The 17,005-nt window shown below is 45.4% G+C and overlaps 2 protein-coding genes across 5 annotated transcripts in view; both read right to left on the bottom strand.

Moving 5' to 3' along the window:
• Positions 1-309: 309 nt before the first annotated feature.
• LOC118236505 (solute carrier family 46 member 3) lies at positions 310-5,283 on the bottom strand. 2 transcript variants are annotated; one of them, XM_035434950.1, is made up of 6 exons: positions 4,957-5,280; positions 4,541-4,765; positions 2,428-3,310; positions 1,811-1,894; positions 1,073-1,229; positions 310-649 (listed from the first exon to the last, which is right to left on the bottom strand). In XM_035434950.1, exons 2-6 carry the CDS (start codon positions 4,727-4,729, stop codon positions 535-537), a joined length of 1,428 nt encoding a protein of 475 aa, XP_035290841.1. In that variant the 5' UTR covers positions 4,730-4,765; positions 4,957-5,280; the 3' UTR covers positions 310-534. The 2 variants fall into 2 exon arrangements, with proteins under 2 accessions (XP_035290841.1, XP_035290842.1); XM_035434951.1 differs by lacking the exon at positions 4,541-4,765 and having other exon boundaries at positions 4,957-5,283.
• A 1,555-nt stretch (positions 5,284-6,838) lies between these two features.
• The window catches only part of mtus2a (microtubule associated tumor suppressor candidate 2a), a 77,191-nt gene continuing 67,024 nt past the window's right edge, over positions 6,839-17,005 (bottom strand). For 2 of the 3 annotated variants that reach the window (XM_035435124.1, XM_035435125.1), the window contains exons 8-15: positions 14,382-14,448; positions 13,632-13,846; positions 12,535-12,640; positions 12,254-12,327; positions 11,990-12,088; positions 11,613-11,732; positions 10,958-11,058; positions 6,839-10,527 (exon numbers count right to left, since the gene is read on the bottom strand). In XM_035435124.1, the coding sequence (XP_035291015.1) occupies positions 10,320-10,527; positions 10,958-11,058; positions 11,613-11,732; positions 11,990-12,088; positions 12,254-12,327; positions 12,535-12,640; positions 13,632-13,846; positions 14,382-14,448 (990 nt within the window). In that variant the 3' untranslated portion in view covers positions 6,839-10,319. The remainder of the gene's footprint in view (positions 10,528-10,957; positions 11,059-11,612; positions 11,733-11,989; positions 12,089-12,253; positions 12,328-12,534; positions 12,641-13,631; positions 13,847-14,381; positions 14,449-17,005) is intronic. The other variant, XM_035435126.1, reaches the window with a different exon arrangement.

The following is a 17,005-nucleotide window of genomic DNA, read 5'->3' on the forward strand; positions in this document are numbered from 1 at the left end:
TTTTTTGATGAGACTCTGATTGATCTGATTGGCCAAAAATGTTGGCCAATAAAGCTGTAGGATTCAATGCCTAATTCACAGTTGTGTGTCTGAAAGAGAAAGAACACTATATTTCACATACCATATGGTCCCAAAACCATAAGAACACTTTTACTTATTCAGTTGGCCTTTAACTGCTGTGTGTATCATCTATTGAAATAATCAGTAATATGAGCACTACACCTGTCTCTCTCTCTCTCTCTCTCTCTCTCTCTCTCTCTCATACACACACACACACACACGCACACACAGAGACATACACAAAAACACTCAATTTACTCCTTTATAAATTTAGCATTTATACAATAGTTTAACCATACAGATCATTCCAGTGTACTGAAATAAGGCACTGCGGATGTTACGTCATCCGGGATTTCAGTCCATTCCCAGACTCCCCAGTTCTTTCGCTGACTGCCCTAGGTGAAGGCATGTCTCCAAGCTGTGTTTCTGGGCCTTAAAGCAGACCAAGGATGGACAGTGAGGGGGGTTGCCACCCTAGCTCACATCCCAGCTGGGCATTTGCAGTGTTTCTCCGGGAGCTTCAGCCTCGTCCTCTCCGGTCAGGGCCTTAGTTTCGCCGTCCACGTCCAAACGCAGGCACAGAACCGAGCTGCAAAGACAGCAGAACAGAGCCTTCAGGACCGTGGGCCACCGGACCGTTTTCTCTCATCGTCAGTGCACAGCTCTTACGGAGACCTTATATGTGAAAGAAATGTGTCCACTCTAGGCTTCCGTAGTGATGCTTTTTGGTTGCATCACGCATACGCTGTGAGGAGAATTTGCAGTAAGTGTGCACAAAGTGGCCGTTCCTATTTCCCTCACATCAAGCAAGTTCTTCTGTTAAAATTACATGCCCACATTGTATATGATTGATGCACTGAGATACAATTTCTACTCTGGTTGTGGAGCGAATAATTTGATAAATGTAATGGATATTGTAGGATGTTCATGCTCAGAGCATTACAGTTTGCCATCATTGACCTGGGCCCTACGTGCCTGGTACTGTAAACAGACTTTGTGAAAGAACACGCACCCAGTCAGAGCCATGGGGATGAGCGTCAGGCCGGAGGCCAGCAGGAAGCTGAAGCCAGGGAACCAGGAGACGCTGGAGGCGTAGGTGCTGGTGAACACCGTGAAGGCCACGCCCACACTCAGCATCTCCACAAAAGCCACACAAGCGAATAAGGCACCTGCAGGGAAAGGGCAGAGTTGGGGGAGAGGAGTAGGCCAGGAAAGGGGAGGGGGTACAGAGAGATAGAATGGGAAGAGTGGAGGATGGGATGGAGGAATAAGGAGGAAAAAAGGAGGAAGGACGGGAGGATGTGATGAGAGGAGGGGAAGGAGGAGGATGAGAAGAAGGGAAAAGAGGGAAGATGTGATAAGTTGAACATTGCAAATAAATCACATGAAATTTGTCTTTTCTCATGTGAAACCCACAATATGACGTTTGATTGGCTTGAATGAAACTTCCATGTGCGAAAGTGAAACATGACATGAAATTACACGAAATCACACATTTTCACATGTGACTGGCTTTTTCATATGTGAACAACAATTTTTAGATGTGAAAACAATAACTAGAAATGCCATAGGTTACCTTTTCCCATTCTCATTTTATGAGAGGTTGGAAAAATTAGCCTGTTATAACTGGTGACTGTAGGCTACAGTTTCATAATGAATGTATGGTGTCATCATTGTTGCGGAAGTGTACATGTAGCTTTCCAGTTCCATTCTGAGAGTGTGAAAATGTGTCTGAACGCACATCACCCACCTTGCTCAGAGTTCAGGACTATCTTGGACATCATAGATCGCAGCACAGGTGCAGGCATGATGGAGAAGAGCAGGGGCACCCGCACTGAAGAGGAAACAGAAGCAATCTTGGTTACAGAGACCCTAATATTTCAAGACCAAAGAAATCAATCACAGGCCTGTTTTTCCTCAATGGCGTCTCAAACGCTGTCTAATAAACAAACAATATCATTAATCAATCTTTTACAGCTGTTAGAGAAATAGACTGCCCTGTAATATGTTTTTTAAGTAACAAAATAAGTTTTGTTTATTGACAGCCATACATAGGCTTAGTAAGACAGCTAAAGACATGTTTTGATTAATTAGCCAAAAGTATTGAAATGACGTGTATGGAAATTTACAGATTTATAGTTTAGTGTTAGGTCAGTGCGTCAGGACTGCATGTAGATATAACCACCCATCCTGGAAGGTAATTAAATGCTACTTTTTCCCAGAGGCTAAATGGGTCTGAACTGGTCACGTTTATGTGCAGCTGCCCAAACAGGCACGGAGTCTTAAGTGCCTTTGCTTGTCACAGAACTATCTGTAATCCCACTGGAGGCGCAGAGGGGATGAACTGTGGAGAGCCTCTGTCCTCACCCAGGAACATCATCAGGGTGGTCTTGGTGAAGGCGGCCATGCCCATCCCGATGGCGACGGAGAGCAGCCCCAGGAGGGCGATGTGCGCGTCGCGCAGGCAGCGCGACAGGACGTAGACCCCCACGAAGCTGCCCACGTACATGGCGGCAGACAGGCCGGAGCCGTAGCCCACCAGGACCTCGGTCCAGCACAGCGGGGTGTTGAGCTCGTACAGGATGAAGATGGACATGCCGCCCATCTTGGCCACCTTGTAGAAGGCGAAGGCCAGCAGGGTCAGCAGCAGCAGGGTGTTCCTCCTGCGCGTGGAGGCCGCGAAGAGGAGGTACACGCCCTGGAAGCGCGCCCTCAGGGCCTCCCGCTTGGACCGCCAGCCCCCGTCCTCCTCGGCCGCCGGGCTCGCCGGCGCCTCCACCGTCTCGGCCAGGAGGCAGGAGGCGTAGGCCAGGTTGAGGAGGTGCAGGAGGGCGGCGGTGAAGAAGGGCCAGCTGAACCCGGCCGTGCGGATGAAGAAGCCCGTGGACAGGGAGGCCAGCCCGGAGAGGACGCCCAGCAGCATGTCCAGCCCCGCCATGCGCACCGTCTTCCGCCCGCTGCCGCAGAGGTCCGCCACGTACGCGAAGGAGCCTCCGATCAGCGCCGTGGGCCCCCCCATCGTCCCCGCCAGGAAGGACGCCGCCAGGACCAGCTTCAGGCTCAGCGAGTAGCGGCTGACCAGGAAGTAGGAGAGGGAGAAGAGGAAGTCCCCCACCAGCGGGGTGATGATGGCCACCTTACGGCCGCAGTGGTCGCTGAGGGAGACCAGCAGCAAGGACATGACCAGACTGGGGAACAGGAAACAGAGCTCGCTGTACAGGAAGAACAGCGATGCCTCCTTCTGCACCGCCTGCCGACAGGAAAGAGAGCACGATGAAGTACATGCAGCAAAAAAAAGCTAATCCCCCCCCCCCCCCCAAATAAAAAGCAAAGAGAACAATAGGATGACTAGAAATAGGCATATAGCATATGATGCTGTTTTTACAATGCCAAGGCTTTCTCTCAATACAAAACAAATGCTTTCTTGACTAGTGTGGAGCATTTCATCACACTGTAACGCTCTGAAGGACATTTTGGAAGAGCATTAACGTGTACCTGAATCCACAAACAAAACGGAGCTCATTAGACAAAAGGCCTTTGCCCCTGCTGTAGGGTTGGGTATCGTTTCAATTTTATCGATTCCGATTCTGATTCTGCTTATCGAATCCGGTTCTTATCGAATCTCGTTTCCGAGAGAAAAAAAGAACAAATATTTCAAGAACAAACGTTTGCCTACATTTATTCTTGGCACATTTAGGCTATAATCAGTAAACTGTCAACTGTGACAGGAAGGTTTCTTTTTCCCTTCATTTATAAAAATAAATATTACTCTTTCTTATAAGGAATGATCAACAAAAACAATTACAAACCAAAACTATTTAAATAATGGAAAAATATAACAAAAAATAAGCAAATAAAAATAATTTGTAGGCATCATTCGTTTACCTTCAATATAAAATGCGAATGTCAGCTCATCTGTGTTTTGTACCTGAGCGTGAGACGTTATTATTAAATTTTTCGCTACCGTGAAAACTGCCTGACTTGTTCACATTTTGGACAGAAGCAATCTGTTAACGTTAGCTATATCTGGGGCGTTATTGTTTCACGCCGTGTTTAAGTAAATGCTTCGTCATATTGGAGGTGCTTCCTCCCTTGCACGAAATATCCTTACTGCATGTGTTGCATTTTGCTGTGTCGTTATCTTTTTTAATGAAGCCAAGCCAAACTTTCGAACATTTTCTGCGGTCAGCCATGGTCCAGGATGTAAATAGAAGTGTCTCTTCTCACATGCTTTGTTGACCGACTGCGTAACAAACATGACGTTAGGTCCGCGTAACAGGTTCCGGCAAGTGCAACTTTTATGGACTGTAAAATGCTCACTGCAGTTCACTCGGGAGAGCGAATGAAATATGCAAAAGTTACGAACCGAACTGCACGTGTCTTATCGAATCCACGGTTCTTGGAAATTTGGGACCGGTTCCAACTTGGAACCGGTTATTGCTACCCAACGCTACCCTGCTGTCCCTTCCCCCTTTCTCACCTCATGCTGTCGGCTCAGGTTGCTATTGTTGTCTTCACAGTGAGAGAAGTTCAGACTGCTGGTGTAGGGGGAGTCAGTGAGCTGCTCCCACAGCCGCCTGTAGATGTACTGTTGCAGTAGTGGGTAGGTCATGAACATGGCGAAGGCATACATCGCTACAACGGGCTCTACCAAGTACAGCCGTCTCATTTTGATCCCAAGTTCAGACTACCAGCGAACGCGTGACTGAGCAAGTGTGTGAATGTGAGAAATAAAGCAAGCCAGAGGGAAAAAGAGAAAGAATGCGAGGTTTGAAACACAAACATAAAAATTGAACATAATCAGAGCACATTAATGAATGAAAGCTTTTTTAAAATGTACTATCTGAGCAAACACAACAAGGAAAAAGACAGCTAACCAAAGGAAGATGATCTTACCTGTGCCTGATGGTGAATCTTGTGTTTTCAATATCATTTCAGTGAATAGTAACATCCCTCAGTCAAACCATGTTAAAGCTTTCAGACAAAGAACCTGAGACTTTCCTCAGTACAGGAAAAAAGAAAGACAAACTGCAAGCCAACCATCCGCCTTGGTTTAGGAACAAGCCCAGAAAATAAACAGTCTGCGCCTCCTCATCTCTACCAGGAAACTACCTACTGCGCTGATGCAGAGCAGCCCTGTGTGAGGAGGACTCCTAGTTCTCATTCCCCATTGTACACACCTCCAAGCCTGCCAGAGTCAGAAAAGCAGCCAAGGGAAAACATCACAAGCAATGATGACGTCCAATAAGGCTGCAGCATTTATGTGGCTCACTGTGCTGAGACAGACGTAGAGGGCAGGCTTCAGGAAAAACAATGCAGAAAGCAGGCCTGAAACTGAATTAGTTAGCGTTTATTTAGCACGGATAGCCTTTTGCTCATTTTAATAACTAACTTATTAATTTTATCAGCTTGCCCAAAAGCATACCTAGAATTAAATTAGCACATAAATGGGAGCACCGCGTAGGTCAGGCAGGCCACGGGAGTCAAGCCTGCTCCGGCTGAATCAGCTGATGGCTCAGCTGAGTGATGTCCACCTTTCACAGTACATTCACATAGCAGGGCAGTCTACCTTATGTAAATTAGTTAACCTATAAGCATACAAAAATGCCCCTCATAATGAGGTTTTCAGCATGTTAGCACTGCTACAAAGTTAATTGACTTTGAACATTTTATATTCAGAAAAATATACTGATATACTGCTACTAGTTGGCTGAGATATGACATAAGCATAAGCTTACAGACATAAGCTAATAGATTGCAGTTCTACTTAGACATATACCTGCAAGCTCTGACCTATACCATTTCAGTTCATTTTAGCTTAATGACAACAACAACAACAACAACAATAATAATAACAATCAGTAAAATTTATGTACGAGCAGGATATCTTGCATTCATTAAAATCCGTCATGAAATCTACATTTGAAAGATCATTACCTTTCAGCAACAATTCATTTCTATTTAAATAATGTTAAAAATTGGCAGGTAAACAACACACCTAACCATTAATGAAATAAAAAGTCTGTATGTCAGGAGACTCTTAAACCCATTGATTAACCCCACTTTTGTGGCTGTGGGTTTGATTCCTGGCTCTGACACTTTCTGCACTGCGATGCTATCTCTATCTGTAACCCTTTCTATTTCATACCCTCATTTAAAGAGAATGACAAAATAAAAATACAAAAGAGCTTCCAGCCCTTCTTAGAAAGATGAAATAATAGAAAACGATGACTCCTTAATAAAAAGCCCCCCCACCCCCCTCCAGGGAAACTGACTGGCTAACATGCCCCCCCCCCCCCCCCCCACTGGCCCAACGCTGACACACGCATGTACTCTCACGCTCGCTCGTGCGTGCGCACACACACACACATAGAGACACTAGCACTACTGCACTGGAGCACCATTGCACTATTACTGCTGGCTTTTACTTTATGTGTTTATCCTTAGCTTTGTATTTTAATTTGTATGTGAATTAAGTATGTATTTTATGATGATTGTCTGTGATTGTTGTATTTCTCTTATTTATCCACTGCACAAATGAAGTTCCTCATGGAAAATAAAGTAATTTGAATTGAATTGAATTGAATTGAATTGAATTGAATTGAATTGAATTGAATTGAATTGAATTGAATTGAATTGAATTGAATTGAATTGAATTGAATGTAACTGGCATGCGTGGTACTAAATTTTGTTAAAATTAATTTTCTCTAGAGGAAATTTACCTTGGACTGCTATGACAATGCCAGAATATATTTCCTGAACCACAAAATTCATGGAATTCTTTTTTGCAGTCTTTTTAATAGGTTGGTCAGGACCAAAATGCAAAAGCAAGATAACAGATAGATACATTGCTTTGCCATTTTCCCATAATTCCTCAGTTTTAATTTTCTATGCTACAGACACAGCTTCACAATCTTTATCTGGGAGAGAAAAAAACCAAACAAAACAAATAGCTACAACAGACATGCTTTTATGTTTATGTGTGCTGTGGAACAAATACAGTCAATTGTACAATCAAAGTCAGAAAAACAACAAAACATATTTACAATAGAATTGTTTGTAAATGCCTCTACCCCCATTTAAAATAATCATTTACAGCAAACTGGACAATTAATTCAAGTGAGGAGAGCAGACACTTGATCATTGGGTTTATAGTAATGTCCACAGGACACAGAGCTGTCAGTGGCAATCGAGTACCTGATATTGAGTATTTAAACATATCTATGTTTTGTTACCTTCCTTAAACCAGAGAATACAGAAAAATATTATATTTACGCAAAATGGTTTTCAGCAACTGTGCTGTTTTCAGTGCACTGTTGTAAGTGCTTGTTTAACATGCAAAGAAATAGTCACTTTTTTCAGTTTTTGTGATTGAGTCCTGTAATAGAAAGTGAGGTGGGCTTGGTTTCAATAGATTACACATTGGCTGAAGGTCTAACATTTCCCTAACAATAGCTCGCTATGGAAAGCAGCAGTTGTCCTCTAATTTGATTCACTTCCTTCCCTGAAACCTGCTTGAGGCCACTGGTTGTTATAATACATCCAGCAAAGTCATCTAACACAGTGTAAGTTTTTGTTTGAAAAAGTAGTTCTATTTATGCTACTTGACCTTCATCCAATATTGCCTAATAGGGAGGTAAAATAAAGTCGTTCAAGTGCATTATTCACATAACTTCAACAGTAGAATCACAAAGAGAAAATCTGGATTTGATAAACACTGCAAAAAATAACAATTTTCTTTAAAATAAGAATAAATATAATAATAAAAAAAGTTTAACAATAATGAGATATCAGAAAATCGACAACACCACTCTTCAAGAGAATTTGACTTATAAAAAGATCATTCATAAAAGCATCCATCTTTTGCTCCATACTTCATATGGAAAGAAATCACAAAAATGTTATTCTGGTATTTCAGGCTAAATTATATGATAAACATTACTTTATGTTGAGAAAATTATTTTTTTGCAGTTTTCAGGCTAAAGACAAACAAGAATGAGAGAAATGAAATGTAAAAATATTTTCAAAGTCTGTTAAAACGAACATCGAAGTCCAGGAAACACATACAGTAACAATGTTTCACTGAAACAGAAGGTTTTCACAATAAATAAACTCATATTAATATAGCCATTTGCTTGTGAAATTCCCTGTATAGCATATGTACTGGCGTAGAATAACACTGGTGCAGTAGGAAGCATTGCTAAACAATTATCAACAGTATTATATGGATTCTTCATGGATTAAGGCAGCCTGCTGAGTAGTGCGCATTGTATCGTGGCAGCAGTTGTCAGGTCAAACCACCAGACTTGCAATTGTTGTTACTCAAACTGATCTTGTGGATTTTTTTCCAATACCGATACTAACCAGTACACAGACTTGTCAAAATTCAATGAATCAAGAGTAGTACAACAATACAACGAGCAGGTATTTCATTCACAGCTTATAAACCTTTGAGATAATTGTTAACTCTGGCGCTACAGCAGGAGAAAGTATACAGTATACATTTTTTTCAACAGGTCTATAATGAGGGTTGAAAATGTCATTTGTAAATATTTCAGTAATCACAAATCTCTCGATATCCCGTACACATTTTATCATATAGAAATTAGAACTAGATACAGTAAGCATGGGTTTGAGTTAACAAGATAGAGAAAAGTCCCTGAACAATACAGTAGTGACACTTCAAATCTTTTAGAAAAGTCTTCTTTCTCTACTAAACTTTTATACTTTAAACAATTCCATGAAACACCGTTTTCTCTAGGTACTACACCCAAATGGGAATTAGTCTGAGTCCAATCTGAACTACCTAATGATATAAATCTTAATTGATACACACGTCAGCCTCTCTATTCTATTTTTAGGAGTAGCTTCCTAGACACTTTTTCCAGGGGACTCCCCCTGCGCACTATGGTCAGGGGGTGGGGGGTGGAGGTGGGGGTTGCCCCTTTCCAAATCCTTAAGATGGAAATCACAATGATTCGAGGTAACTCGTAACAACTGGAAGACTTGCAGTACATGCTTTACATAGTAAAATGTTTAATAACATACAAATGTCATGAAAAACAAATGGCAATCTCATCTCATAATTACATCGTCTTTACAAACAGCCCCTGGTCATTGGTATCATTGGTTTGTTCCTTGAGTAAAACCACCTTTTCAGAAAAGGAATGGTCTTCAACGAAGTCAAGGCAGCCAGTGTGGAACTCAGGGACACAATGAGCAAAGGACCAGGCTCTGTAAAACTCATGAGGTTTTCACTGTCCCTGTATAATCTGACCAGGGAGAAAATCTGCCCCAGGCCAAGTTGACCGAAGAAGAAAAAACTGTCTCAGGTGAAAGGTCAGCAGGAGAAAGAAGTGTCCCAGATTACATGAGTAAATGACCTAACACAGAGCTAGCTGGCCAAGGAAAAGAGCTAACATGGATAAAGACAGTTGAGGAAAAACTGTCCCAGTTCACGCTGGCCAATGAAAAATTTCTGTACAGGATAATGAACAGGGGAAAACTATTCAGGGCCAACATTCTCCCAGGTCGAGCTGGCCGGCTAAGAGCTAGCGAAGCTTTGCTGTTAGCCCCCTGCACCAGGTCAAAGGAGCTGGGGGACAGAGTCATACAGTAGGCAAGGCTGGTCAGGGTAAAACTGCTGGTGAAAAGATCAGGGTCCCCTGGGCAGGCCACTATAGGTTCCGTCTTAGAAAAGGTATAGCGGTGGTTTCAAAGGACCTTCTATTTGTATAGCTCATAATCCCAGGCTAGCAGGTGATCATTCCTGTGGGACAGGCGTTTCGCTCCAGTTCGGGGAGCAGCTGAGCTGGCCTTGCACACCCCAAGGGCTGCCGTCCCACAGGAGCATCACTTTTTAGCACAAGCGAGGCTCTGAGAAGGGTACAAACCGTTTAAATTACACAACCAACATAGTCACATGTCTTTGATGTGATGTAAGATGACAAAAAAAGGAGGGTATACATTTTCCAACTTTCTTCTTCTTCAAGGTTCCTCCTTCCTCCTTTAAAGTTATTGTTTTAGTTGAGTAATGATGTGTAGATTTACAGTCCATCACAAAACCAGTGGCGAGGTCCGGGTATGTTGGCTCTCACATTCAGCACCAGGCCTTTCCACAGGAGTTCTACTCACTCTACCAGGCAGAAAAGAGGCCTGGACAGAAGCAGTTTGTCTCAGAGCGAGAGTAAAGAGACAGGGTGAGGTAGAGGGAGCGGGGGGGGGGGGGGGGGGGGGGTCAGACCGGCCGTTTCGGCAGCTCACTGCGGGAAGGGCTGGACCCGGGAGGGCGAGGCGGGTCCGGGCGACGCCCGGTGGAGGGGCGAGGAGCACGGGGACATGCGGGGGCTCAGCTCGCCCGTCTGCAGGCGCCACAGCAGCTCCTCGTTGTTGCGGCTGAGGCGCTTCTTCTCGCTGCTCTCCTTCTCCACGTGCTCCTGCAGGTTGGCGTTCTCCTCGGAGAGCTGCCTGCAGGGGGGGACCAGAGAAAGCACACGCCGTGGTCTCTGCCCTTATCTGACGTGTCTAACAGGGCGATGGTGATGACCCTCATGTCCTTGCTGTTGCCATATTGTGCTGTCATTGTTGTTCATGTGACTTAAATGTGACTGTCTTGCAAGTGACAATTTTCTACAAGGATTATTAAAGCATTCATTCATTAATTCATTCAAATTTTTAATTCATTCAAATGCATGCAGTTTTGTATTTGTTTAGAAGCACTCCACTAATAATTGCAAAATCTACAGACAAACAGATTGTTTGTCTTTATTTCAGTTGAACCTTAATGAACGTGATAGATATCACACGAGTGGCTGACTATGTGCTGTGCCTGAGGAATGTGTCGAATTGTGGGCAAATATGATTGCCGATCGAAATCACTGTGGATAGCAGCACATACCTGGTCAGGCTGAGGTTCTTGTCAATCCTGGCTCTCAGGTCCTCGTTCTGCTGCTGCAGCACTTGGACCCGTTCCTCCAGAAAGACGTTCTTTTGAGCCTGCTCGAGAGCGAAACAACAGCACCGCGTTAAATTCTTCAAAGGAATCAGACGAGTCAGATGTTACGAGCCCCCACAAGCTGCTACCCCACAGGTCTGAGGAATCCGACATCCTGCCAAAAAAAGCTAGGGCAGCGACTATGGCCCCGACAGAAAAAAATGCAATGAAAACCCCTCTGGCGGGTGAAATGAATCATGGTCACAGTGTCTGAGGTAAAGAAGCGATAAGCCCGCCCTCAGAAGCCCATTATGTGACCCTTGTGGTCAAGTGTACTGTGTAACTGATTGGGGGGCAGTGCGATGTGGTGAAGAATCCGTGCCTGTTGTGCTAAGTGATACAAGATTGATTCAGACGGGAACAGGGAGGTGGTGTGTGTGTGTGTGTGTGCATGGTTCCTCAATCACTTAACATGAATTACTTAGGAACATAAAAGGACACTGCTTGCAAATTAATTGCTATGGCTGTTGCCCTGGTTAAAGGGTGCCTGAAAGGCAAATTAATACAGGGAGAAAAAAAAAACATTTCTTTAAGTGAGAGGGATTCCTTTTGAGCCTACCATCTTCTGCAGCTGAGAAATTGTCTTCTCTTGCTCGTGGATCTGCTGGTTTTTCATCTCTAAAACCTCTTTCAAGCTCTTCAGATCCTCCTGGATGTGCTGATAAGGAGCCAGAGCGTCCTGCACAGAGGAGGGGGAGCGGGAGGCAGCTTCTCGGTAAATTGTTCTGTGTTTCACAAAAGCTCACACAGTCAAATTCAAACAAACCTTCTCATAATTAGCAAATGACAAATGACTGTACGTATTTATACACTATATGTACAGGAGTGCGTGTGTGCGCGTGTGTTCGCATGGTTCGAATCGCGTGAGTGTGCTTGTTTGGTGTTTATTTCGGCACTGATTCTGAAGTGTGTATAAATATAGCGCGTCTTTTATACCCCAATCTGTTCATCCGCACTCTTCCTCAGCGCCTCCTCGAAGCGATCGGCCCGGTCTCTCAGGCCGCGGTTCTGGATGGTCAGGGTGTCCACTTGGTCCTGTGCAGAGCAAGCGCAGAAACACAGCCACACATCTCTGAGCAAACGCAGAGGCACAACCTTCACTGATACGTAAGCTACAAGGGGCACTTCTGCACCACAACCCGTCGGCCATTCTCACACGTTTGCGTTTGTTTTATTCCGAGGTTTCTTTCAGCGTCTCACCTGGAGGGAGAGCCTCAGCTTCTCAAAGTCCTCCTCCAGGGCTTTCCTCTGGTCTTTGTGGGCCTGTCTCAGCTCTAAAAGAGGCAGACATTAGAGGATTCAACACACTTTTCTCCCAATATTAATACACAGGGCCTCCACACAATTCACATTTTACATTTCACAGGATCATTCATCATTATTATATCTTGATGTCTGTCCACTGGGACATACTGATTTATTTGTGCTCTATATCGCCTCTTGCCTGCAAAGTGTAAGAAGTGTGGCTGCGGTTTCCATACCTTGCACAGTGGTCGCATGGTCCTCCTGCAGCGTTGCCATGGTCACGCTGTGAGTGTTCTGCATCTCCTCCACAGCCGCCTCGTGGCCGATGGTCATCTCTTCAATCTGGGCGGAGACAGCCACACAAAAGGGATCGATCAACACTATTACCCGTGTTTCCTAACAGCCTTCGGCACAGACTACTGGCCTGGATTCAGCTTTGGACTTTGATTGATGTCTAGGTTCTACCTGAAGGGCATGCCCGGGCTTGCATACTGAACGGATGTAAACACCGCCAATGGTTGCCTGACAGCTTTCCTTGTAGACTTATGATTGATCGGAATAACTTATCAGATTGCCTCCTTGATCCACCCAGTCACAAACATGATTATGATCTAGTCAATGTACGTCTACAATCAAGGTAGTAGAGCGGAAGTATTATTATTAATTACATTTATATAGCGCTTTTCCAAATGCTCAAAGTGCTTTACAGTGAAGGGGAACTCCCCTCACCCACCACCAATGTGTAGCACCCACCTGGGTGATGCACGGCAGCCAATTTGCGCCAGAACGCTCACCACACATTAGCGAAGGTGGAGAGGGAGAGAACATTTATTTAGCCAATTAAGTCTGGGGATGATTTTAGTGGAAAGTTTGTGAGAGCCAGATCTGGGATTTGGCCAGGACACTGGGGAACCCCCTACACTTAGCGATAAGTGTCATGGGATCTTTAATGACCACAGAGAGTCAGGACCTCGGTTTAACGTCTCATCCGAAAGACGGCATCTCCTACAGCACAGTGTCCCTGTCATTGCACTGGGGCATTGGGGCTTATTTGTACCAGAGGGAAGATTGCCCCCTGCTGGCCCACCCAACACCACTTCCAGCAGCAACTCAGTATTCCCTGGTGGTCTCCCATCCAAGTACTAACCAAGCCCACACCTGTTTAGCTTCAGCCATTTGGCAGGAGCAGAGTGCATGGAGGTATGGCTGCTGGCTAAAGTAAAGTAGCAGAGACAGATTACTGAAGTGTGTGAGCGGTTGAGCTGCTCTCCATTAAAGTGTATGACCAGTCTGGATCCCTGCGGCAGGAGGTGTCCCCTCCCCCCTCCCTAACCTGCTCCTGTTGCTGTGAGCGCAGCTGGTCCATCTCCGCCTGGTGCTCGGCCTGCAGGCGGTCCGACTCGGCCCTGTGCCGGGCCCTCAGCCCCTCCTCCAGGGCCCCTAGCTCCGCCTCCTGCTGCACCTGCAGCTCCTGCAGCTCCCTCTCGAAGCTGCGCTCCAGCTCCTCCTTCTCCCGCTGCAGGCGCTCCCAGCGGGCAGCGCTGAAGGCTGGGGACAGGGAGGAGGGAACAGTGAGGAGGAGACAGGGAGGAGGGGACAGGGAGGTGGGGTTAGGGAGGTGGAGAAAGGGATGTGGGAACAGGGAGGTGGAGAAAGGGAGGTGGGGTCAGGGAGGAGGGAACAGGGAGGTGGGGACAGTGAGGAGGGAACAGGGAGGTGGGGACAGTGAGGAGGAGACAGAGAGGTGGGGTCAGGGAGGAGGGAACAGGGAGGTGGGGACAGTGAGGAGGGAACAGGGAGGTGGGGACAGTGAGGAGGGAACAGGGAAGTGGGGACAGTGAGGAGGAGACAGAGAGGTGGGGTCAGAGAGGAGGGAACAGTGAGGAGGAAACAGAGAGGTAGGGACAGTGAGGAGGGGACAGGGAGGAGAGGATAGGGAGGTGGAGACAGGGAGGCGGGGACAAGAGGAGGGGACAGGTAGGTAGGACAGTGAGGAGGGAAAAGGCAGATGGGGACAATGACATGTCCCACAGAAAATCCCCCAATCTCTCTGACTCCCACTGTGAGTAAAGGACAAACTCACCCACTTCATCCCTGATTTTGGAGAGCTCCAGGGACAGCTCCCTCTCCTTCATAGCAGAGCCTTCAGTCTGCAGGACAAACACAGGCACAGACACCCAGTGTCAGGGGACAGACATAAATGCAACAAATAAAGCATGCAAGCAACTAGTCATAATTCACCCAATAAGACTGATACTGATTCCCATACTGGTCTTACTGAGGACACAGCTATGCCACCACCCACCTCACTCCAAAGAACAACTGTTTGCAATGTGCAGCAACATGGAAATATGTTCCCTCTGTGGGAAATTAAATGGGTAAATATGCCCTGAGGAACAGCTGGTTGCTGGGACAATACCAGACCATGACACAAACACCCTGGAACAGTGATGTAACAGCAGGCACCCAGCAGCCAATCAAAACACTTTATTACATTATTACATTACATTACAGGCATTTGGCAGACGCTCTTATCCAGAGCGACGTACAACAAAGTGTATAACCATAACCAGGAACAAGTATGACGAAACCCCTAGAGAGAAGTACCGGTCCAAGTACAGGGAACAACCGCATAGTTCAACTTGGACCCTGATGGTTAAACTGATTAACACTAACAACGTGAGTTGTCCATTAGCAGCACCCATATGGCTCAGTGGGTGAGTGCCACAGGTCTGGCTTGGAACTTTATGAAACTGAAGTGAAATTCAGTAGGACTGTATTCAGACTGAGTTACATGGACATTATTAGCTATGATACAATGCCTTCACATGCATTTACACTTCGTATAGATGGCAAATAAATGTTTTCTCCTCCCCAAAAGGAATCACGTGGATTCATGCCTAGAAAGTAGTGCTTTTAATGGCACTGCTGCCTTCATGCGAGTGTAGCCAACAAAACAATCTTAACAAGGCAGGACGCACTCACGAATGACTGCTTTCCGCAAGGCAAAGTCAATATGTACTCATCACACCACTCCTCCAGCCCACGCAAACCATAACCCTAGAGCATAGCTTCCTGTTCCAAAATTAATGAAAAAAAGTGCAAAAAAATGCTAGAGTATTACAGTATTACAACAGTTTTTATTATTATATACTTATAATAACAAAAACCGCTACCCATGACAACATTAAGCCCATAATGCCAACAGACCTGCTCAATGAAGGAGCCAGGCATGAGTCAGCACACCTCGCTGCTCTCTACTGCGCAGCTGCTGGGCGCTAACATCATCAGGCCAACAGGCGGGTGGGGCTCTGATGTCATGACTTTTATTCCACAATTTTGTCCCAGAACACCTGCTATTTCCAGGAATTGTTTACAGAATGCTGCTTTTCTCATCCACCTATGATATTGGACTGTTTTGATACTCGCCTGATATCATAGGTAAAACACATCCAGATCACATTAAAAGTACTAAATAACACTACATTTTTTAGCTTATACAACAGAAAATGTATCTAAGAATACTAATTAATGAATACAATACCAGAAAGAGCATATTGTAAACGACTACCCTGGCAGTCAACGGAGTATTTAAACAGTGGTCCACAGGTGGTAATGATTATTCCTATGAAGAGAACCGAGGTCTAAAAAAATAAATATAAAGAGTTATTTTGGCAGCCTGCTCTGCCTGTGGAGGGTGAAGCATGCCTCTGATCGTTTGTCTTGCTTGTACAATTTCCAGGCCAGACAAGGAGTGGTGAATAAGAAAGGAAAACATTCCACCTCTCATTTAACACTCTGACACACAGGCATGTGCACCTGCTACACACTAATACTAGCCAGCTATACATATATATATATACAACGATATCGATACCTATAAGCAAAGAGTCAGCACAAAGGACATCAGAGAATAGCAGAACAGTTCAATTCAAACAACAGGAGCAAATCTAAAAAAAATGCTCTGAACCAATTATATGAAACAATGACATAGACGCACAGACAGAGCTCAAGAAGCAAAACAAATATTTGCCATTTACTTTCTCTGTCTCTCTTTCTCTCTCTCTCTCTCACACATGCACGCACACGCACGCACGCCCGCATGCACGCACGTACGCACGTACGCACGCACGCACGCACGCACGCACACTCACAAGCACACAAGCACACACACACACAGGACAATGATATTTCCATGGTGATTGTTACCGTTTTGTCCAGACAGTGCAGAGAGTGGAGGCAGGCCTTACACGAGGACTGGCCCATGCTAGTGTGGCCGACAGCTTCAAGACTTTAGGGGACAAAACCTGTGTCTCTCCTCAGCCCACACAGTGAACAAAGAGACAGGGATATACAGAAAGACAGATAGAGAGAGAGAGAGAGTGAAAGAGAGCAAGAGAGAGGGGAGAGAGAGAGAGAGAGAGCAGATTGAACAGAGAGACAGGGTCATACAGAGAGAAAGACAGACAGAGAGAGAGAGAGCGAAAGAGAGCAAGAGAAAGGAGACAGAGAGAGAGAGAGAGCGAGAGCAAGATCAGAGTGAACGGAGAGCGAGAGAGAGCAGAGTGAACAGAGAGCAAGAGACCGAGCAGAACGAACGAGAGGGAGAGACAGAGTGAGAGCCAGCAGAGTAAACCGAGGGAGAGAGGGAGCGAGAGAGATTGGGGGAAAATTCCCCTCAAGCCGTCAAACCCTCACTGCTGACTC

This window comes from Anguilla anguilla, chromosome 9 (assembly GCF_013347855.1).
Source record: "Anguilla anguilla isolate fAngAng1 chromosome 9, fAngAng1.pri, whole genome shotgun sequence".
NCBI classification, from domain to species: Eukaryota; Metazoa; Chordata; class Actinopteri; order Anguilliformes; family Anguillidae; genus Anguilla; species Anguilla anguilla.